We start from the raw sequence: 22,824 nt of genomic DNA, 5'->3' as shown, positions 1-22,824 counted from the left end.
ATATAGCAAAACTGATTTTAAAACCAAATAAGCTTAAAAAGCAGGAATCAAGGTTATAGTGATGCATTTTCAAGGAAAGTAAATGGGGCTCATTTTTGGAGGATTTAAGAGCAGAAATGTGAAGCTTATAGTTTTACATCTGTAAAACTTATGTATTATTCGAACTGTAAAGCTGAAAAGTTTGTTGAGCTGTAAGTCATTTTAAGCTTTTAGGTTTTATATCCAGTAAAACCGAATATAATTTTACACAGAAGAGGTTAGGAAGCAATTTTTTCCACACTAAAATGATGTTAACAGTCAGGTTGTTTACGCCTTGTGGCTTTCCTGTTTTTTCAACGTACGGATCAGCGCTATTCACTTCCTTTGAGAGCACCTCACTGCAACAGATTTCTGCTTTTTTTCAAAGAAAGCAAAAGACAAGACAAAATTATTATTTGTGGTAATCAACACGTCACAAAAACCTCAATTACATTCCTTCAGATGAATCCACAAGTGTTTTTTTTCCAACTGAATGAATGAACGACACTCTCGCATTGGCAATGATTTGACCCAGATTTCACCTACCCGCATCCATCATCTTCAGGTTATCGGGCAGGAGGCGGCTGATGGATGTGAGGAGGTCAAAGGGAGGTGAGCGTGATGTGGCTCATTTTGTTTATGTGAAGCAGGTGGGCTGATAAGGTGAACCTCCTCGGCTGACACCTCTAAATTAAACGCTTTCACACCAGAACACAGTGCCATTTGGTGGATCCGATAATGTTTTCTTTTCTTTAGTGAGACTAAGTGTCAGTTGGAAGCCTTGGGAAATGCGCTTATTATGTCAACATGGAATTACCACAGTGTTTGTTGCCAGAGTGTGGCTAGGACTGAGATTTGCTTAGAGAAATTTAGAGTGGTCAGATGTTAAACATTTGGACTGGCTTTAAATAGAAGTGTCTGAGAACATCCTTTGCCAAAATAGGAACAAATTCAACATTCAAATTTATATGCAGAACTTGTTATACAGAACTGACAAGCTTTATTAGATGCTTTTTATGTAGGAAAAAAAGCAACATATGAGGCTGTTCACATAGATTACGTTTTTGCATTTAAAACGGGGAAATGTAGGGCAGTGGATTGAGGAAAAAACGAGATCTAGAGACGCGTTCATTAAAAGTCAAACTACTTTGAGCTTGAGTGGCGCATTTTTAAAACACTGTGTCATGCGTGTCAAGACATGAGACACGATCACCACAGTCAAACACGTCCGCCTAGTGCATGTATGTTTATGTGGCATGATAAAAGCAGAATGCAACTGAAAAACGAGTTCTGTGAGAATGACACCTGACATTTTTTTTTTTAAATTGTCGCAAACTACATTTACATGACAAATTGTAATCAAGCTACATTGGGGTTTGGGATTTCTGAGTCGGTGAACAAACTGTAGTCTGATTAACATGTTTACATGCTTGACAGTACTGAGCAACAACCACATTATTAGACTAACAGACCTAGATACCTGTAGTGGAGAAATGTAGAAATAAACAGACTAAAGTGTTTAAGTGACATTTAATTGCTTTAGACAAATTATTGCTTTAGTACCATCTGAAATTTAATGTTTATGTTAACGTTTACTACTGAGATTAAGTGAGGATCACATTTGTCTCTTGAGAGAAACAAAAAAATCTTGTTTTACAATTCCTGAAGATCTGTGTGTCATACTGTGATCAGATTTCAAGAAACCAAAAGTGTGAATAGATTTCAAAATGAAGTCAAACATTTCTCATGGAATTCTTCCAAAACCAAACGATCCCTGTTGTGCAACTGGATTTTAGTCAGGTGCGTCACAACTACCGACTGTTTTTGAAATCCCTCCATTATGTTGAAGGTCAGAGGCCCGCCCCAACGAACACCTCTGATCATTTCAAACGGGACGGAAGTTGACTTTCAGACTGTAGGGTCATTATCTCAGCAGGGTTCTGGGTCGCCGGGGCTGTTAACACCCACCTGCCGAGAGACGCAGCCGTATGCACTGGCACTCAGATTATTCAGCAACTGGAAACCAACTACTGAAATGCTGCCTTTACTGTATGCCAATGATTGTCTCATTTGTGACAATTTTAAAACTGTCACAAATAATAATAAAAAAAATTTAAACTGTTCTTAATTTGCATGACTTCCTTCTATGGATCACAAAAGGAGATATTTTGAAAAATGTCTCTGTATTTTTTGTCCATACAATGAAAGTCAGTGGGGTCTAATGTTGTTTTGGACTCTTTTGACTTGCATTCTCCCAAACATCTTCCTTTCTGTTCCGCAGCAGAAAATCATACATGTTTGGAACGACACGAGGGTGATTAAATGATGACAAAATTTTCATTTTCACTATGTTGCATAAACCAAACACTTTGGCTCCAATCCCATATTGGTTTATTCTCCCAAGCAATGCTAATCCTCCTCACAGGCCACACAGACTTTGAGCGAGGCATGTCCCAATCAAAACTTTAAAACACTGTCTAGCTCTTGTGAGTCTGTAAGCGAGACCTTTATACAGCTAAGTGAGAAAGTCAGCAGCAGAAACTTCCTGTGTCAAATTGCTTCACACATTCCTCTCCACTCATTTTCTCTCATTCTCTCCCTCATTCCCTCCTCCTCATCTCCCTCCCTCTCTATGGTTGTCTTTGTCATCTACAGCACAAAACACTGATTCAGTGCTGAACCCAGGAGTCCAACATGATCCTTTAAAACACACACATACACACAACTCTCAGGAGCGGATCTGGTCCATTAGCTCAATTCCTAGATCTAAATTAAACTCCATCTCTGGTGCACAAAGCCTGAAAGGATATGACACCACTGACCTGATCCACACGAGACTTCCATTTGAAGTGGCCACAACAACTCGACCAATCATGCACTATACTACAAGTGTGTTGATTCATTTTGAGTGGGCAAGATGGGTATGAAATAAACACATGCCACCAGCTAAATTTGGGTATTTTTGCACAGTAGCGTGTAAACTCACTCATCAGCCAGCCCACTGCGACTTGTATGACATCTCAGTTTGACACTTGACAAGAAAAGCGGTTGCTTAGACGCAAAGACACACTTGAAGAATCACATTTAATTTTATCTTCATGAATAGACAAAAGCTGTTAGTGTGCCTAATGTCTAATTCTGCTGTTTGTCCGGATCTTCACTGGCCTTAATGCAGTTTCCACAAATTTTATGTACGTTAAATGCGTAAAACGACCATTTCAGGAGGTGCTCGGAGTAAATTTTGCTTCAAATCTACACTGAGTACGTTTACATGGACAAAAATAATCCGATTTTAACACGATTAAACAATACTCAGATTAAAAATCTACCATGTAAACAGATTTTTGATTACCTTAATCCGACTAAAGTCATATTCGAAGTAAACAGAAATCGAATGAAGACACGTGGAGTACGTTATTCCTATTTTAGTCGCATTACAGACATATAAACACCTTAATCACATTATTACCGTCGTGTAGGACTTTTCGCCGCATTTTGCAACAGGATACACACACGGCAGTGCTCAACCGTTTGACGGCAAATAAAAGAGCTTCAACACCGCCATCGTCTGTATGCATGTACAAATAATTAACTGCACTTGAAGCTTTCATAAAATTAAAAATGAAACACCCAAAACGATACATGGCATCATCACGAAGACAAACTATGTTTATACATGAAATTACGGAGGGGACGTCGGATGGCATCACGTGGGGACGTAATGACGTGTGCCATTAATCAAACTATGTACTATAACATGTAAAACGCGAACATGAAAGCAATATTCTAAAAGCAACTCATATAAACACCATAATCATAATATTGGCTTATTTAGAATAGGTAAATAATTCGATTACTGAGGTCCATGTAAACGTAGTCATTGTGATTCTCTTAAAGTGAACGAAAACAATGCCGGTTCACTTGTTTGTTGCTAACTTAAGGTCTCTGTATAACCTGGTTTTCCAAAAAAAAAGAAAAAAAAAGTAAAGTCAGTTACACTTAAACTGAAGTGGACCAAATGAGGTCGAAGTTTCAAGGTCATGAGGGCAAAGAATGTCATTTTAGCCCATTTAAAAGTCTTTGCATGTTTGTTTACATATATGGTGAGTTATCTTTTATATCTAGATTGGAAAAATAAAAATGCCTGTAAAACTGAGCATTCATAAACTACCGTGGGCAAAAAAACTAAAGTTTATTTCAGGCAACCATTTAACAATTATGGTCGACTATAAGAAAACATCTACTCCTCAGCTACCTCAATAGAGTGCAACATTCTCCTAATGTATATAAAGTCAAAAACTTTAAATCAAAAGTCTGTATTTCTAATTTGATTATTAAAGCCAGTCAGTACAGTATTTGTCACTACTTCTTGCCTCATATCAAAGTTTGTAATGTTGTAATTCACCTTGTAGCTGGTTGGTTTAGTTAATGGCTTAAACAGAGCTTTTTAAAATATCCCTATAGGAAAAATACTTCTTTAATCAAGCCACTAAAAAAGTGGACGGGCACTGTTGCATTCTGTAGTGTTTGCGACCACCAGTATTTTATCATTGCCAGTCAGTTGTTTAAAAGAAGGGCTTTGGACTCAACACAAGTGCTCAGTAACAAAAAATCATAGCATCCGTAGTAAATACTGAACTGAGAGCTCTGTTCTAATTTTCTTAAAGGATTTCATCATAATGCATTTCCTCGCGCGCACAAACGTGAATGAATTCGATTCCCTTCTGAATCTGTGTTCCGCTCTCGCGCGCCGCGAAGGCCAATGACGTCATCCCCCCGCAGCCTGCCGCCCCTCCACACCCCGCTCACCCCACCTCCGGCCATCTCCGGCCAAAATCACCCGCCGAACGGCGACAGCCAACACCGCCTACAACCCATTATAGCGACCATGTCTGAAGCCCACCGACCACTCCTGACCACAAAGAGAACGGTGCGTGTGGAGGGACCACCGACAGGCAAACATGAGGGACAAAGGGCTTGCAATTAAACCCTAATTAGATGCGGCGCGTTAATTATAGTTTATCCAGACACCAAGATTCTTCACGCCAGTGTAATCAGACAAGCGACCCTGACCCACAACACACACCCACCCACCTACCCGCATCCAGCCCAAAATGGCTAAACAAGGCAAAGGTGCCCAGGAGAAATCCGCACCGCTGTGGCTGGCTGATAGTAGGTCCCAGCTCAGAGCTTTCTCCAGCCCACTCGCACGCAGCGCTCCCCAGGCCGCCAGAGACGCGCTGTCTGCGGTCAGCCGAGAGAATGTGGGTCGCGTCCAAGATTTACAACCGAGCAAGCAGCACACGGCTACCGTCGCCTAATTAATGACCTTACAATTCACACTCTCTCATAAAGATTACCGCAAGCACACACGAACATAATCCCGAATGTGAACGTTGGGCATGTTGTGAGCGCGTGTGACCGGCAGTAAATCGCCCTCTCGTAACAATAGATCACAATAGAGTGTCATTCTCACCAGGGCAGTCTGCGCCAGCAGCAGCAGCAGCGCCAGCGCCATCCAGCACGGGAGCTTCATGGTGCTCCGAACACAGCAAAACACTGGGCTCGCGCTCTCGTCTCCGCGCTCCTCTTCAAGGGACTAGAGTAAACCTTTCGCTCAGTTTTCGGTATCCAACTTCAGGGCAGGCGCTTTCGTCGGCACATCCGTCTCGCGTCGGCACGGTCAAATCCCCGCAAAACCACGCGAAGACCGAGGAGGAGCAGCTTGTGTGATTTCCTCCCCTCTGATCTGACTCGAGTGGCTGAGACCTGATGGATATGGAAGCAGGGAAGACTAGAACTACTCTCTCTCTTTCTCTTCTCTACGCTATGGCGTGTGTGTGAGAGGAGGACGGGCATTGGGGTGGATTTTCTTCGTGCGGTTGAGGATGCCCCCTGCAGCCCAGTCAAGCATCGACGTCTTCCCTCCCTCTCCCTTCTCCTCCCCTATCGCGATTTCCATCAGAGCTTCCCGAGACCCTCAACATTTTGTCTGTAGTAGTGCCAGTGGACATATGTTTTTGATAATACCGCTTACATAATTTCATGCTACTGTTTTGACTGAATATAATGTCACCTTTAATGTCCTTTTATAATGTTTTTTGGGTGGTGTTTCAATATGTACATAAAATTAAGGTCTGCTAACAGTGTTTGGTGCATAAGCAACAAGTACCAGAATGAAAGTGGCAGTTTTTTGGTTGTCTGACATTTGATTGTATGAGTATGGGTGAGATACCTTCAGACGACTACATTATTCGGCATATCTGTGTTTAGGAAAGTCTGATGCACTGAGCTCAGTTATTAGGCACACTATAAGATATCATTTAGCTGTTGATATTGGATAGCATATGAACAGCTTAAAACTCTGTCATACATTTAGAAATGCACACACTTGCCTTATGTATTGCAAATAAAGACATTTTTAAGCTATCTAGAGACTAGTGTATGATTTGTTATTAATAAATGGACTGTGAATGCCTTGGTACTTGAGAAATCATTAAGGACTTACAAAAAATCTGACAAAAACTGTCTATCCCTATAAAGCCTACTGTATCATATTCCCTGAAAAACTCAATCTACACAATCTTGCTGATTTTTTTAAATAAACATTACTTCTATATCGTTAGTAATCTTTCAAGACAAACATTTACTGGACTGAAGCAGCTTAGGTTTACTTTATCCATAGACTGGCCTAATTTTTTTTTAGAAAATAGATTTTTTAGAAAAAATCTTGTGTCAATAAAACTAATGTATAAAAATGTATCAAATATGATACATCAGGCTTTTGAGGAATGTTCATTTGTAAATCTCTGACAGTCATCATTAATATTGCATTGTTTTGCCCTAATAATTAAACTATACTTTTAGTAATAAAACTAAGCATTTAAAATAATCCTGATAAGACATTATTAGGAGATACAGAGTGACAACTGATATGCATTTTATGTAAATTGTCTGTTATACTGTTATAAAAATTGCATTGATTTACAGAATTTCATCTTGCTTTTTTGTGTTTTTCCTCCTCGAGCATGAGCTCCATATTCTTACTATCATGCTATATGGGCCATAAAAGCCCAATGATCCAAATATGATATGATACAAAACATAAAACACATCAAATTTTTTTTAGATTTTCTTTTTTATATTTTGGCTCAAGGTTTACTAGACTTTTCCATTTAAAAAAAACCTTTCAATTCACACATCAGGCTTTACAGGGTTAATATTCATTGTACTTTTATGATTATTCTTGTTAAGATCTATTCCTATCAAATGTATTTAATACGGCTTGTGTTAAGGCCCATTTACAACGATAAGTGCACTGCAGTTATGACGTCTTCTGCTTTAAATGCTCAAGGTCTTTAAAGTCAGGTAGACTCTGATGGGCTTGTAACATTTTTGTTCATCAGCTACAAAAAAATTCTTCTGTGACTGTAAGTGATTCCAATGATATCACTCTAATGTATCGTTATTGTTCTTACTGTGGTGTGGACATTTATATTCTCATATAATTAGAACAATTATTAAAACTTGAAAAGCCACAGTCCTTAGTGTGAACAGGCCTTAAGTCACCTTTGAAAAATGCAAGATTTACACCTGCACATCTGGCAGACGTTTTTATCTGAAGAGATTTGTGGTTCATTCAAGGTATGTATTTTGCAATTACATGTTATGCAAGTTTTACATTTCAAAATCAACAGAATCCTTCATCTAAGCACATCTGCTACTTCCATCAAGACAGTATCCTCAGGCCATGTCGTTAAGAAACTTCATCAAATTATTGCTACAGGAAAATTTCAACATCAAAATATCCTTTGGAAAATGCCATTAATGTTTCATTATTATCATACATTTCTTTAATGATGAGCTAAAGCGACTTAATCTTGAACGAGTAGTTTTTCCAACTGATTCCTGAAAAGTATGACAGAATAGATAATTATCACTGTGCTGAAGTCTTAAAAGCAGCACATGAAAAGGAAGAGTCAAAGACCGTTCTGAAATTTTGAATTTTTTTCATTGTTTTGTTTCAAAATAAAGATCACACATTGTTTAGAGACAATCTACAACTGGAGTTACAAAAAATAGTTGCCCAGGCAGAAAGCACACACAGCATCTGTTACCTATACACATTATGGTTACAAGTGTGCCTGCATAAAGAGAATCATAGGAAATATACACAAAGCTGTTTAAATATACACCGGAGAGTGTTCCAAATCAAAAACCAATGGCCAGTATGTTACAATCACTTACAAGTAGACAAAAGAATGGCAAATCTGTACACACCTCCGACTCTGACCCGGGGCAGTCGAACGCGTCAAACACATACACACAAACGCACTTGCTGCTACCTGCCCCAGAGCGAGGGAGGGACTATAAAAGATCTTAAAAAAAAGAAAGGGATGAGTGGATGTGAAAAAGAGGTGGCTGGTGAATGGCTAAAAGCAGAGTGCGCACTTTTCTCTGTTCTTTGTACATCTATGCAGTAATAATTCAAAGGGCTTCAAAACCAACAAAAAATCTGATATTACAATTTACAATATATAACAACTCATAACTCAGAAACCACAACCAAAGAGGTGAGAATTTACACTGAAATGCACAAGATTTTCTTTTTTCCATTTTGTCGTTTTTTGTTTTTTTTCTCCTCATACCAAAAAAGGGCTGTAGAAGCGAGTCCACATTTACATTAGCGAAGGTTTACAAATGTACAATTATACAATCAGAAGTATGTATTCACTACAGGGGAAGATTATAGATACAGATTGGACATCAAAAACCAGAAAAACTACAAAGTTATATATATATATATATTTATATATATGCAAAGGTCTACACCAAGTATGCACTAAATAGTTTATAGAAGCAAGACCAAAAACGTCTCCCATGCTAAATGTCTGCGTGTTAGCAATCAAGTGTTCGCGATAATGTGCGTGTGTTATGAAAGAATATGCGCGTTAGAAAGGTGTTTTGCGAAGCAATAAAGTGTGTTTGCGCAAGCCTACATGATCGAACGTGGGATAAATAAAATATTCTCTCATTTCATACAGGACCAAAAAAGGACCATCATTTAGGTAGTAGAGTGAAAACAGGAAGAAATGCTAAAAGGGAGAGGAAAAAAAAGGGGTCACAACAACCCGGGGATGATTCAGCGATGAGAGGAAGGTTTCGGTGATTCCACCCAACCTCCCTACGTCATCGGGTGTGGACAAACACGCTCACACACACGCGTGCACACAGACCGGCATCCTACAGGAGTTATGGGAAGGGTTTACATGATGCCATTAGGGGGTGCACAGAGTGGGCCGAGGTCAACGCCGTTCTTCATGTAGTACTTCTCCAGCTTGGCCAAGATGTGCTTTCCGTATGTGTACTTCCTCAGCGTCGCAATATGGGGCCGGATCTACACAAAACAACCGACATCCACCGTTCAGTCACAATTCATCGGCACAAACAAGAAAAGGAGACATACTGATAACGAAAAAGAAGCCGCACCTTGTGCATTACAATCTTGCGTTGTGTCGGCTCGGCCACATCGATCATCTTCTGCACAACGTAGTTGGCGTACTGGTCCTTCATCATGGTGTATAAGGCACTGTGGGGCCCGTCTGCCATACTGCACACCTCATCAATCAGCATCGCCCTCTCGGCACGCAACGAGTGGGTCACGCACTTTTCCACCACGTTACTGGGAAATAAAACACACAAAAGACCCCTAAATAAGACACTTCTTCCTGTGCACCTTTGTGTGGCGGTAGGGATGCTCCGATCGATCGGCATCGGCCGATAATCACATTTTATGACTTGATCGGTACTCGCTACACTTGGCCGATCTCACGAACCAATCGCAATTTGATGACGTCAACACGCAAGGACATACATGATGCGTGGGGACATAAATGATTTTCTAGAGGGACATCCATCACCGTTGCACTCGCGTCTCGCACAAAGGAGCCGCATGTTTAGAAAGCCATGTAAAATTAATGCAAGTTTAACTTTGAAAAAAACATATATCGAGACTTTATGGCAGGTTTTTTTCCCATCCCACTGCATCTCCTGTTTTTAAATGAGAAATGTTAAAAAATGTAGTTAATATTTGCATCATTTATGATTTATTTTATCCCACTCGCAAATAATCAGAATGCATTATTTTATTACCCGACCCGCGGATTATCCGCAGCGCCCCTGGATGTAATAGTCACCGAACTGTTTTGTGATAATATTTAAGTACAAAATTTGAATTTAGTTTTTCAGCCATTTTGACAGCCCTAGCCCTAACATAGGCTTTACGTCTTTCAAACTTTATCTGGAATGTCACCATTTCTGTCACTGCAACTTCCCGATCAGGCAAACACACACACAAATGAAATCGTCTGCCTGATAAAAAAAATGTATTTTAAAAAATGTAGTTAATATTTGCATCATTTATGATTTATTTTATCCACCCGCGACCCCAGCAAATAATCGGAATGCATTTTTTATTACCCGACCCGTGGATATAGGAAAAGCTAAATATGTTTGCTGCGTAACACCGCACCTCGTTTAGTTTAAATGTTTCTATTTATTTTGTCCTCTCTCTAACATTGGACAATGTTAAATTAAACCTAATGAGATGCATCAAACTACTCCAATTAGTTCTTTTAGGAGTTAAATTTTTTAAAATTATTATTATTAATTTTGTCCTGCTCAGACTTGTATTGGACAATGTTTAAGTTACATCAGACTTCTCAATTTTAGGAGATTAAATGTTTATTTTGTCCTCCACAGTTTACTATTGGATAATGTTTAAATAAACCTTGTGGGTTGCATCAGACTGCTCCATTTTGTTTGTATTTATTTTTGTCTTATATTAAGTATCCTGATATACATAATGTTATGCATAAACCCCATTTTAAAGGCATATTAAAATGTTCACTGTATAAGGAATAATTTTTGTGATTATTTATATAACATTATTACATATGTTATATAAAGCTTGAAGCATCAGAATCGGCCGATCACCCTGACAAGAAATCGGTACTCCGTATCGGCTGCAAAAATCCTGATCGGAGTATCCCTATTAGAGACCTGCGCGGGACGGATTTTTCAGTCCCGCTCCCGCCCGTTCCCGCAAGATTCTGTCCCGCGCCCGCCCGCTCCCGCAGAAATATATCTTATCTGGTCCCGCTCCCGCCCGCGACATTCATGTTTTGTCCCGCTCCAGCCCGCATAAAAGTGATCTATATTTTTTTCAGTACATCAAAGAAATTTACATAAAATGGTTCTGTAACATAAGTATCCTGATATACATAATGTTATGCATAAACCCCATTTTAAAGGCATATTAAAATGTTCACTGTATAAGGAATAATTTTTGTGATTATTTATATAACATTATTACATATGTTATATAAAGCTTGAAGCATCAGAATCGGCCGATCACCCTGACAAGAAATCGGTACTCCGTATCGGCTGCAAAAATCCTGATCGGAGTATCCCTACTTTCAAGCATTTCACACATGTTTCCAGCACTTTAAAGCGCTGCTGCGTGCATGGTTTGGCACATGGCAGAATGCAAGCAGCGCTTCCTTTATTATCACTAAAAGCTAACATCTCAGTTAATCGCGATCTCATAAAGCTGAAACGATGAATCTTTCACAATGTCTACACTTCGTGTGTTAAAATATGATTAGTGAGCACGCAATTTCAGCACTGCGGTGAGTAGATTCTAACTTAATCACCTCTGATTGGCCATTGCATTCCAGAAATCAACAGCTATGTCTGTGATTGGCTACACTGCGCAACCCTTTAAACACGGGTTATAAATAGAAACTATGCCTAGCTTGTGCATGTGAATCATTTTAATATTAGTTGTTCTTTTTGCTTTTGTGCAACAGATAAATAACAATTTATGTTTTAGACACTTTATGTTTAGATAATTTCTATTTTGCGGGAGTCCCGCAAATCATTTTATTCTCCCGCATCCCGCACACACACGCGAGTCTCTTCCCGCCCGCACCCGCACTCGTCCATCAAGAGTTGTCCCGTGCCACACCCTGTTCCGTTGGGTCCCGCGGTACTCCCGCGGGAGTGCAGGTCTCTAATCCCTATGTGGCAGTTTATCTTGCATGCGTAAATGCTTTGTGCGCACCTGGCAAACTTATGCTGGCTGAGCCCCAAAACATTTCCACGGATTTCAGATACAATCTTGCTCTTGTCCTCCGCGCGGCCATGCTCCAACACGTGCTGAATTACATAATTCCCATACTGATCCTATATGGGAAAGAAGAGGAAAAAAAGGTTTTGATGAGAGGAATGAATAAGATCCTGGGTCAGTACAGAAAGAGAGAATGCTTCATAAATTACCTGGACCAGCTGCTCGGTGTGTTGATGTATTTCCTCCAGTATCGGTAGAGTCTGCTCAGGCAGGCAGTGCTCCAGAATACGCTGGATCACCCGACAACCATATGGGTGTGTGGACAGAGCAAACACCTGCACAACACACACAGTTATTACTTAAACATACACACAGAGACAAAGGTTTTAAATACACTTCAAAATAAGCCATTCCACAACCACGACTGGATGATAAAGCAGTTTTTTCACAACACGGGCAGGTCACAAAATGCATGTTAGTAGACTTTTTTCTATCCCCAGGACTCATTTTACAGAAGAACATGGGGCCCATAGACTACTTATTCACTGTTGCAGCCATTTTGGCCAGTGTGGTCCACTGAAGAGGAAACACTGAATTTGACAAGACTGCAGTTATACAAATATTTGACAGGATTTTTGTTTTTAATTCAGGAGTTCAAAAGATATTTTTGGGAAGGATAATTAATAGCTTTGTTCAAAAAAGGATGCACTAAATTGATCAGAATTGACAGTATAGACATTTAAATGCTGTTCTTTTGAACTGTCCATCAAAAAATTTAGAGAAAAAAACATCAGTTTACACAAAAATATTAAGCAAAGCATACAGCTTTGCCACAGGAATCACATGAATAAAATATATTTTAAAAAATATATTAAAACAGAAAAGTTATTGTAAAATTGTAATAATATTTTAAAATATTGCTGTTTTTATTGTATTTTGATCAAACAAATCAGCCTTGGTAAGCATAAGAGACATCTTTAAAAAATAGACAAAAACAAAAAAACCTTACTAACCCCACTTTGTGACAGTATCAAGTCAAGCTTTCTTTACACACACACAAAAATGTATTTATTATACTGTATCATTATAATTTCAACAAATATAATACAACAAATTATTAGCTGTTTTGTTTTTTCATTAGACATGCAATATATATATATATATTTTCATTTGTTATACTGTGCTTCTTAAAAGTGCACTGCACTTCAAAAATCAGGCCCTCCATTAATAAATCACAAAGTAGGGATGCACCGATACCACTTTTTCCAGTACTCTTCCGATACGATACTTTTATTTTTGGTACTTGCCGATACAGAGTACCGATACCAATATTTTTATTGCATTTGTAAATTTTTTAAATATTGGGTACAGAAACCAAAAGGGTATGTATAATGTTAGTTGGTTAACTTCATTTATCAAATAGATACAGTCAAACCGCTATACAGGCATTAATACTGAATGTTTTATATTCATTGCATACATATACTTCGTAGTAGACATCCTTAACTCCATTCTGCTGTCTGTTGTTGGTGTTTCTTTGTCTGAATATGGCGCTTATCTCATGCTGTGTGGTATCGGCGTTTGGTATCGGGGCATTTTAACGAGTACGAGTACAGGAGCTCAGTATCGGGCCCGATAGGTGCATCCCTATCACAAAGGTTCCCATGGTACACACACACTTCAAGTCCTACTATTCAAACATACAGCTTTCACACGGTTCAATAGAGACACACCTGTCCTTTGAAGGCATCAATGATGAACTGAAGAGCATGAGGCTGGACACACTCAATGCACTTCTGCACCACATGATTGCCATTTTGATCCTTCACACACTTTAACACGTGTCCGTCAAGCTCCCGAACCATCTCATTCTGCAAAAGACACAAATAAATTAGATTCAATTCACACACCTTGTGTAACTTCACCACAGCAATGTGAGCATGCAGCCTTTCATAAACTTACAATGACTTGTTGGTCCGAAGGGATAAACTCCAGAGCTTTCTGAATCACTCTGCAGCCATACATCTGCAGCGCCAGGGATAAAACATGGCCACGGATCCGCTCAGCCAGCGCCAACTTCTGATCGAGACTGCCAAACTTAACACATAAATGGCTTTTAGCAGATGCTTATCATCTTAATTGACATCAGGTACACTCAAACTAAACTGACGAACTTCACAACACTGGCACTGTTATTTTCCGCCTTTGAAACAGCTTGTACTGCATGAAGCACTAGGCCTATATAAATAAATGTGTCTTGACTTGCACAATGCAGTACCAAATAAATCAGGTTCAAGTCGGAACCTGCAACCTCCCTGTCCTCATGTGTGAAACTGTGTGGTTCATTAGACACTAAAAATGATGCATGTATCAACAAAAGAGCTTCGTATTACCTCAAAGAACTTCTGGATGACATAATTTCCAAACACATCAACCATGAGCTGGTAGGCCGCCTGTAGTATCTCATTGAAGACCAACTGACGTTCTGCAGGACTTGCTCTCTCCAGTTTCAGCTGGATAAACCTGCACACAATCCAATTGGTTTTTAAAACATTTTGGACATTTTATTTATTATTCCCACTGTTATTCAAAGGGGTAACACTGGGGTACTGACTTCCTGAAATTTGTGAGCTTAACAGACATCTGCTTTACCTGGAGCCATGTTGGTCCTGAGAGAACTCCATGACGTGTCCCGCGATTTCTCTCAGTTGCAGGTTGGGGTAACGGTTGTTTCTGAAGTCCTCAAGCAGACGGCTACGTCCCGATGGCATCACGTCAGACATGCCGTAGCGTAGCCGTGATGATGGGAAGAGCTGGCTGCTGGGACTGAAGAGAGACGAGCCTGTGGTGGCACTGCGGTACTTGGCCTCTGCTCCTGGAGCTGCAGAGATGAATCGCCCACTGCCATTGGTCAGTCCACCTGAGGGGGAGGAGCCAGAGGTGGGCATGCATTAGATTCAATTTATTAAAGATTTTTGATGAAAAAGGTAACTGAAACATACATGCTCACCAAGGTTAAGACTGCTCGAAGATCCATGAGTTGAGAGCGAGGGTGGCGGGGTGAGAGAGTGGGAGGGGCCTTGGTTTGGAAGAGGCATGCCAATTGGGCCAGGGGAAGAGCTAAAGCTGAGGCCATTGTAGAAGCCCCCATGGCCAATAGGGGTGAGGCTACTGGGTGTGCGCTTGTACAAATCAGAGCTACCCGTCAGAGAATCTCGACGGGACCCACTGGAACTGGAATTAGCCACTGCAAAACAAAACCATACATAAAAATTAAACCAGGCTCAAACTAAACAGATTTTTAAAGTTGCATTAAAAGGTTAGTTCACCCAAAAATGAAAATTCTGTCATTAATTACTCACCCTCATGTCGTTCTAAACCCGTAAGACCTCTGTTCATCTTCGAAACACAAATTAAGATACCGCGTCACCCTGGTGCCATTTTGGAGAATATCCACTGAACATAAACAGCGTATGCTGTTCTGTGTCAGCTGCACCACGCGGATATTTTCGTTCAAATCAAAGCGTAAACAATAGAATTCATAAAAAATATCTTAATTTGTGTTTCGAAGATGAACAGAGGTCTTACGGGTTTAGAACGACATGAGGGTGAGTAATTAATGACAGAATTTTCATTTTTGGGTGAACTAACCCTTTAAATGCAAATATCAAACAACATTTGCTACCCATTTCTGTAATGTGTCTCATGAATTGAAACTCCTAAGCAGCCTTGGCAACACTGCCCATGAAACAACTGTTCAGAAGAAGCAAGTTATTACATTATGATATTATGGAATATTTCTGAAATACTGATGCACCGAAATTATTATTTTTTTTTCCAAACTAAAGTTTGTTTTTTATCAAATTAATTAAATTTATGTAATAATCAACACTCAAATAAAAACTGAGTTGATAAACATTTAAACTGCACACAAGGCACTTTTTAGATCAACTTCCATTGGAGAAGCGCTAATTAAACACCAATGTTTTGGTTAATGATTTCGGCCGTCCAAAGCTTTTCCAGATAAATATATTAGGATGCAGAAATTTTGGTGCATCATTACCAGGAATGAACATTTAAAAAGCAGAATGGGTCATTTCTGATTTTATGTTGATTTTAAAGTAGATTTTCAGCTGAAGGCAATAGCCCTCCAGCAATATTAAAGTGATTTTTATTCTCAACATAACTAAACTTGAGATGTGAATACGAAAAAGCTCTACCTCCTTTAGATGTACATTAACTGACAGTCACCACTGATAAGCTACTACTAAATATCGTAGAAACTTAATTTGCAGTAAAGTTACTTTGCAACGATTTGTATCGTGAAAAGCGCTGTACAAATAAACTTGAATTGAATCACAATACCTGCTGTGCCAAAACCCCCGAGTGCTGCTCCAAGCGTGGCTCCCAGAGAAGAAGATGGGTTGGCATTGAATCCAAGTGAGGTGCTTCCTGGCTGAGCAGAGCCTTGTGAAAATAGTGAAGAGGTTTGTGAGGAGGAGCTTGGGGAGCCACTCCCATAAAAAGAGCTTCCTCCCAAAGCCCCACTCCCTTGCTGCCCAGGAGCCTGCTGGGAACTCAATGCACGGAACGCCCCGCTTGCTCCACCACCAAGACCGGCATTAGCCCCACCTGCTGAGGCAGCAGCAGCAGCCACTGTATATATATATAAAAAATGGTTGATATTCAAATACAAGACAACATTTAAAAAAAGTTTAATAGTGGTCTGTTGACTCTGCAACCTTCATTTGTCATATTCAAACATGTACCTGCTGCTGATGGGCTGATGATAACAGATGCAGGGGCCATAAGTCGAACTGGGCCACCGCGAGCACCTGTATTCACCACAAGTGCACCTGTCTGATCATAATACGCAGCTGGAGCTAACACAGGATAACCTGGAAAATAACAATCACATCTTCATCAGACATCATTATAACCCTGAACGTCTGATCTGTTAAATAATTCTATTATGCTGATCGGCAAAGGACTTCGAGACTCAAATTAAACTCGGGTCGCAGTAAACACAGTTGTGCTATAAGTCAGCGCACTAACCACACAGCTATCGGCGCCGACATCAGTAAACATTTCTTATTATTATCAATGTTGAAAACAGTTGTGCTACTTAATATTTTGTGGAAACTCCAATGCATTTTTCAGGAATGGTTGTCACTTTTGATCAATATAATACATTCTTGCTTCTTGCTGAATAAAGGATTCTTTCAACAAAAAAACAAAAAACAAAAACACAACTGTAGTGTATATTCACAACTGAAATTTCCATTGCTATTCAGAATGTTATTTTTTCCCCATCACTTTTCAGGTCAAGAAACCACAATTTTAAAATTGACTGATATATTTTGGGTTTTCTATGATTATGAGGTTAAACTCTACCTGATCTGTTGCTTTGGCAACCATATAAATTACCTCAATTTAGGGCTGGGCGATTTGGCAAAAAATTTTAAACTCGATTTTTTTCAGAGCGTTTGACCGATTTTTTTACGATTTTTAACTAGTCAACTTAAAAATGCAACTACAACTTGATTCAAATTACCTTTTTCTTTATTAACCCTCTATTTAAAGAAAATTCTATTCCAAGTGTACCACACATGAAGTTATCATCATGATGTAACTGTTAAACAAATCACTTGTTAAGTATCTTTGCAGAAAAGATGCATGAACTACAACTACATCTTGTACAAACTTGTCTTATACATATTATATGTTCAGATATAATACGAGGAAAATGCTTTAAAAAAATCTCAAAAGTCAAGGTAATTCAAATTCAAAATGACTGAAGATATAACACCAGTAGACTATTATTATCTATAAATGTTCTATAAAAACAACAGCAGCTTTCAGCCTGTCACCATGATGCAAACTTGAAATATCAGACATACAATAGTTACAGGTTTTTTATTCGCTTGCGCTGCTTTTTCATTACTTTTCTATGTAAACATGGACATGTTTGACTGTTGCACTCGCATCAATTGCAGCATCTCATGCATGAAACGGCATTCTAAAAACGCGGCGCTCAAGTTAAAAGAAATTCACTCCCATATTCTTGCATGTTTTTCCTATTCCACTGCCCGCGTCACATCTTTGTCAACACAAGCGCATTCTGTGTGAATGGCTCCTAGCAATATGAGCGCGGCACACGTGATCAGTTAATCACGTGCGCCGACATGTGGTCGTTGTTCTTTTCTCTTTACTGCTATCACTGGCATATTCTCAGTGCCTAATTATAATGTTTGGTAATATTTCTATTCAAAAATAGCGATTCCTCAATTTCTAAAAAATAAAATGGTGGCAAAACATTAAATTCGAATTAATCGATAAAATCTGAAAAATCGCCCAGCCCTACCTCAATTCACAACTTTTATTAAAAAGGAATAGCTTCATTGTGAACACCCCTTTAAAAGACATATCAAGAGTCCTTTACCAGGTACGCCTGCTGCCAGCCCCTGCCCAAACGCCAAGGCGGAATTCACAGCTGCTGCTGCTACAAGCTGCTCTGTCTGCTGACCCTGCTGTCCTTGACTGGGAGTCAGAGGTCGTTGGTTTCCACCTGCACGCATCACCTGGAGCAAACAAAGATCAATGATTGGTGGATGAGTTCAATACATGCATGTTGTGACTTTCATATGTCAGTGGTCTGATTGGCTGAAGTCTTACCTGTTGTTGGTTCTGCTGGGTCTGTGCTGCTTGCTGCTGGTTGGCCGAGTTGGAGGGGGTGGCAGCCTGTTGTTGGAATAGGTTGGCAGGATACACACCCCATGGAGTCACACCATAGTACTGAGGGGGCATCACCGCTGGACCTGAAAGACAAAAACATGCACGTCATCTCTCAGATGAAGGGCCAAAGCACACTGTTTTCGGTGCAGGCTCAGGGGCTTTTATGTACACGGGACGGCGAGTCGGCAGCCATTTCCTTTGACTTTGTACTCTGCTTTAGGAGCATCAAAGCAGGTGTGTGTGTTTGTGTGGCTTAATCAAGCAGACTGCCTCAATCCTAGAGCTAAATCTCAAGCCCCTGGAGGATGCAGTCCAAACCCTCAGCCATCATGAGCAACACTTCTCATCCACTCCAGACTGTGACTGCTCAGTAGAGAACCCTGTAGCAACAGACCGATCCTGCCACAGAAACCCAGTGGAATGCAGTCTACATTTCTGAACAGTCATCATACATGTACAAAGAAATCTGCTGCACTAAGACACTTTCATTATCAGGCCACTTGCAAATTTAAAACATTTGTACATTTGCATACTGAATATGGCACTGGTACACATTTAATATGCATTTACACTACCATTCAAAACTTTGTGGTCAGTAAGATTTTTTTTTTTAAAGAAAATATTTTATTCAGCAAGGATGGCTGATTGGTCAACTGTAGAATATACATTTTGTAATATTGTTACAGTGTTTTTCTTGTTGCTTAGAATATGTTGTAATAACATGCAATTTATTTATTTGGCAAGCAGAAAAACTTAAACAATAATGACAAAATAAATCCCAATAGAGTGATCAGAACCTCAAAGAGAAGCTAACTGTACATTATACCTTACTTTACTGGACTCATTAACATCCTTTACAATGACAATCATTTTATACTTACACCAGAGATATCTTGAAACACAAACTAAACATATTACATATTAGGGGTGGAATGGTTCAACTTACTCACGGTTTGGTTTGTATCACAGTTTTAGAGTCACGGTTCCGGTATGGTTCGTTATGTGCAATGTTAGAGAAAATCTATACTGTCAAATAAAAATAAAGAAAATAAGAATAATCTATCTAACTACAAGCAACAGCACAAATAAATACAATAGAGTAAAGAAACAAATAAAATAAACCGTGATATGATCCAGTGCACTGATACAGTACGTTCAGCCGGCTATGTCTGCTATAGGATACTCACCAAGACGAGCATTTTGACCATTTTTGTGTGAATTTGTCCATTCAAACACAATACTTCAAAGAGAGCTTAATATTTGCACGGGCTTCGGATGAGCGCACACACAGATCTTCTCACTGTGCGCGCGAGCGAGCGAGCATCTTCTGGCTCTTAAATGTTTAAACTGGCAAGGCTTAAATGAGTTTCGTTTAAACACAAATATCAACGTGTGCTGTTCAGGTCTCACCTGTGCACTATCAGCACAATGACGGAATAAATGACTACTCATATTCGAGCATACGACACTCGCATTGAACAAGAGTGAATGGTTTGTCCATGTTTTTTTTTTCTTTTTCTCTCCCCATCGCTGTTGAATGCGCATCCATCAACAGAAACATACATTAGCCAAACCCCGTTTGTTTTAAGTGTTTTTATTTATAACAAACCATATTACAGATGCGTTGTCAGATTTCAGTTGAACCGTGGTCCTAGTGCATGCCGAACCATACAATTCGATTTTTTTTACAGAGAACCGTTCCATCCCTATTACATATCCATCTCAAATTTCAACCATGAGCTCTCACCTAGAGTGGCGGCAGCAGCGAGGCCGGCAGCATATGGATCAGTGCCAGGCGGAGCAGCGCTGATGATGTATGGATTCGGTACAAATGCAGCCGGGGCCAAACCTAACACACAACCAATAAGAAACCAAGTTAAATAAAACAGCTGAAACTTTTGTCCACTAAGTCTGGACACTCATATCTACAGTCAAACTCACCGATGTGTTGTTGTTGAGCTGCGGCGAGGGCGTACTGCTGCTGCTGGGCTGCGGTGAGCTGCTGTACTGCCAGAGCACTGGGCCTCTGGAACAGCTGCAATACATAATGCTTTTAACAAGCATGATATTTATGCTAAACATTTGCATTTGTTTACATTCATAAATGCAAGGCTTTAGAAGCACATGCAAATATGGCTAATAATTACTTTTTCAGAATAACTTCTAAAGAGACTGAATGGTATTGTGACATATTATTTCAAACAAAGGTTTTCAAAGTTAGCCTTCACATGTGTGGCCTTTGATGGCAATTAACTCAACAGAAATATTTATAAATACACACAAGCTTTCATTATTATCAGGGCTCGCAAAATCGCTAGCCCGACGTCCCAGGGCTATTGTATTTTCCAGTCGGGCTACCAAAATGTATCACTGCCCTGCCCGACGGGTTATCTTGAATAGTGATATAAAATCCCTTCCTTGATTCGCGTTGTTCACTCGCTTGTAGGGGTGAAACGGATCATAGTTTATCATTTACAGTGTTTCTAAGTCTTACCAATTTAAACATTCAAGCGTTTTAAACCATTCATGTGCATTAAGAATTCAGTTCGGTGCTCGCGCGCACACGCTCAAAGCGCACACATACAGAGCGGCGTTTCAGGCAGAGCACGAACCAGAGCCGGCGCAGCACTGATGAGGGGGCGGCTGAGGTGACGAAAGGGGGCAATGACATAGCACAAAGTAAAAAAAAAAACCTATGTGGCCCATTCACGTATTTGTCGGACCGTAAACAAACCTGCCTGCTACTACTACAACTATCAGAATACAAGGTTCACACAGATAGTGTTTTGGTCGCGAGACAGGTCAGTGGAAATTTTTTTTTTTTTTTAAGTGCAAGGTCTAGTCGTGTTTTAGAAGCTGAATTTCTTTGAACGTGAGCACCGTGTTTTAGAATGATTTATTATGCACGAGAATTATATACAGCGAAATAATTAACTAACTACGATAATCTAGACCTCTACTAAACATTAAGAAAAAATTATTTCATCATAGCTTACTCAGTAGTGCTGCATTCTTAGTTGCACCACTTGCGCGGAATTTGTGTCAGAGAACTAACAATTAAAATGCGACTTTGTGAAACAGACTGTCCTAAATTGTTGCTATAGTAGCATCATATTAATGCTAAAAAGCCTATGCATTTGGTAACTATATTTTTTAAATAAACCATAATATTTCATAATTAAAATCTATTTTCACAGGGGGCAGGATAGCCCGAGTGAGGAGGCGATGCCCTCACGCCCCCCCCCGTGGCACTGGCCCTGCTTGAATGTAAACAGTGGAGAAAGAAATTGCACGTGCATCATTATATTGGATCTGTGCATTCGGTCTTAAAGGGCCAGCAGCCTATAAATACCTGTTGTTTAAGCGCCACCTGCTGTCAGAGAGTGACATTTGCGTCTCATTCAGCCCGTCTGCTGTTTTTGTTTCGTTCAGATTTTTTATGTAGCATCACAAAGCTAAAGTCAGACCATTTTTTTGTTTTTGTTTCAAATTTCAAAATTGGATCGTGATTAAAATACACAGGCAAAACCTTAGTTTACTTGCAAGGAGAAATTTCTTTTATTTATATAATTTATTTATTTGATTTGGGATTTGTTTTGAAATTTCAAGTTAGTATATTGTTTGACATTTTCAATTTCACAAAGTAATGTGCAGCCTTTTGGTCTGAGAAATAACAAAAAGACACCTTTTTTAAAATATGTCTTAAATCTCATTTTGAAAGAAATTGTGAGAAAACTGTATTGTGAAATCAGTATCGTGAATCATATCACATCGTGAGTTGAGTGAACCGCTACATCTCTATATGCTACTAGTTTTTGCTGTGGTATCGAAGTAGTAAATTGTTCTTTAAATAATAAGTGTTACTTCAGTAACAATGAACCATATTTTTTTTGCTCATCTGAAAAATGATCCGATCTGTGACTCAAAATGTGATATGATAA

At 39.5% G+C, this 22,824-nt stretch overlaps 2 protein-coding genes across 4 annotated transcripts in view; both read right to left on the bottom strand.

Moving 5' to 3' along the window:
• LOC107706193 (syndecan-3-like) overlaps nucleotides 1-6,381 on the bottom strand; it is a 26,509-nt gene extending 20,128 nt beyond the window's left edge. The window contains exon 1 of the mRNA XM_016509808.1: nucleotides 5,495-6,381. Coding sequence (XP_016365294.1) covers nucleotides 5,495-5,554 — 60 coding nt within the window. The 5' untranslated portion in view covers nucleotides 5,555-6,381. The remainder of the gene's footprint in view (nucleotides 1-5,494) is intronic.
• Nucleotides 6,382-8,012: 1,631 nt separating this feature from the next.
• The window catches only part of pum1 (pumilio RNA-binding family member 1), a 32,946-nt gene continuing 18,134 nt past the window's right edge, over nucleotides 8,013-22,824 (bottom strand). For 2 of the 3 annotated variants that reach the window (XM_016509805.1, XM_016509806.1), the window contains exons 8-22: nucleotides 20,825-20,918; nucleotides 20,631-20,732; nucleotides 18,824-18,966; nucleotides 18,591-18,729; nucleotides 16,918-17,046; nucleotides 16,514-16,804; nucleotides 15,159-15,395; nucleotides 14,801-15,068; nucleotides 14,542-14,671; nucleotides 14,111-14,245; nucleotides 13,882-14,019; nucleotides 12,358-12,483; nucleotides 12,143-12,264; nucleotides 9,508-9,700; nucleotides 8,013-9,415 (exon numbers count right to left, since the gene is read on the bottom strand). In XM_016509805.1, the coding sequence (XP_016365291.1) occupies nucleotides 9,284-9,415; nucleotides 9,508-9,700; nucleotides 12,143-12,264; nucleotides 12,358-12,483; nucleotides 13,882-14,019; nucleotides 14,111-14,245; nucleotides 14,542-14,671; nucleotides 14,801-15,068; nucleotides 15,159-15,395; nucleotides 16,514-16,804; nucleotides 16,918-17,046; nucleotides 18,591-18,729; nucleotides 18,824-18,966; nucleotides 20,631-20,732; nucleotides 20,825-20,918 (2,379 nt within the window). In that variant the 3' untranslated portion in view covers nucleotides 8,013-9,283. Of the gene's footprint in view, nucleotides 9,416-9,507; nucleotides 9,701-12,142; nucleotides 12,265-12,357; nucleotides 12,484-13,881; nucleotides 14,020-14,110; nucleotides 14,246-14,541; nucleotides 14,672-14,800; nucleotides 15,069-15,158; nucleotides 15,396-16,513; nucleotides 16,805-16,917; nucleotides 17,047-18,590; nucleotides 18,730-18,823; nucleotides 18,967-20,630; nucleotides 20,733-20,824; nucleotides 20,934-22,824 lie in introns of all 3 variants that reach the window. The other variant, XM_016509804.1, reaches the window with a different exon arrangement.

The sequence above is a fragment of the Sinocyclocheilus rhinocerous genome, unplaced genomic scaffold, assembly GCF_001515625.1.
Source record: "Sinocyclocheilus rhinocerous isolate Xijiao unplaced genomic scaffold, SAMN03320098_v1.1 scaffold53, whole genome shotgun sequence".
Classification (NCBI taxonomy): domain Eukaryota; kingdom Metazoa; phylum Chordata; class Actinopteri; order Cypriniformes; family Cyprinidae; genus Sinocyclocheilus; species Sinocyclocheilus rhinocerous.
The sequence above is the reverse complement of the archived record's forward strand: the minus strand, read 5'-3'. Positions and strand labels throughout refer to the sequence as shown.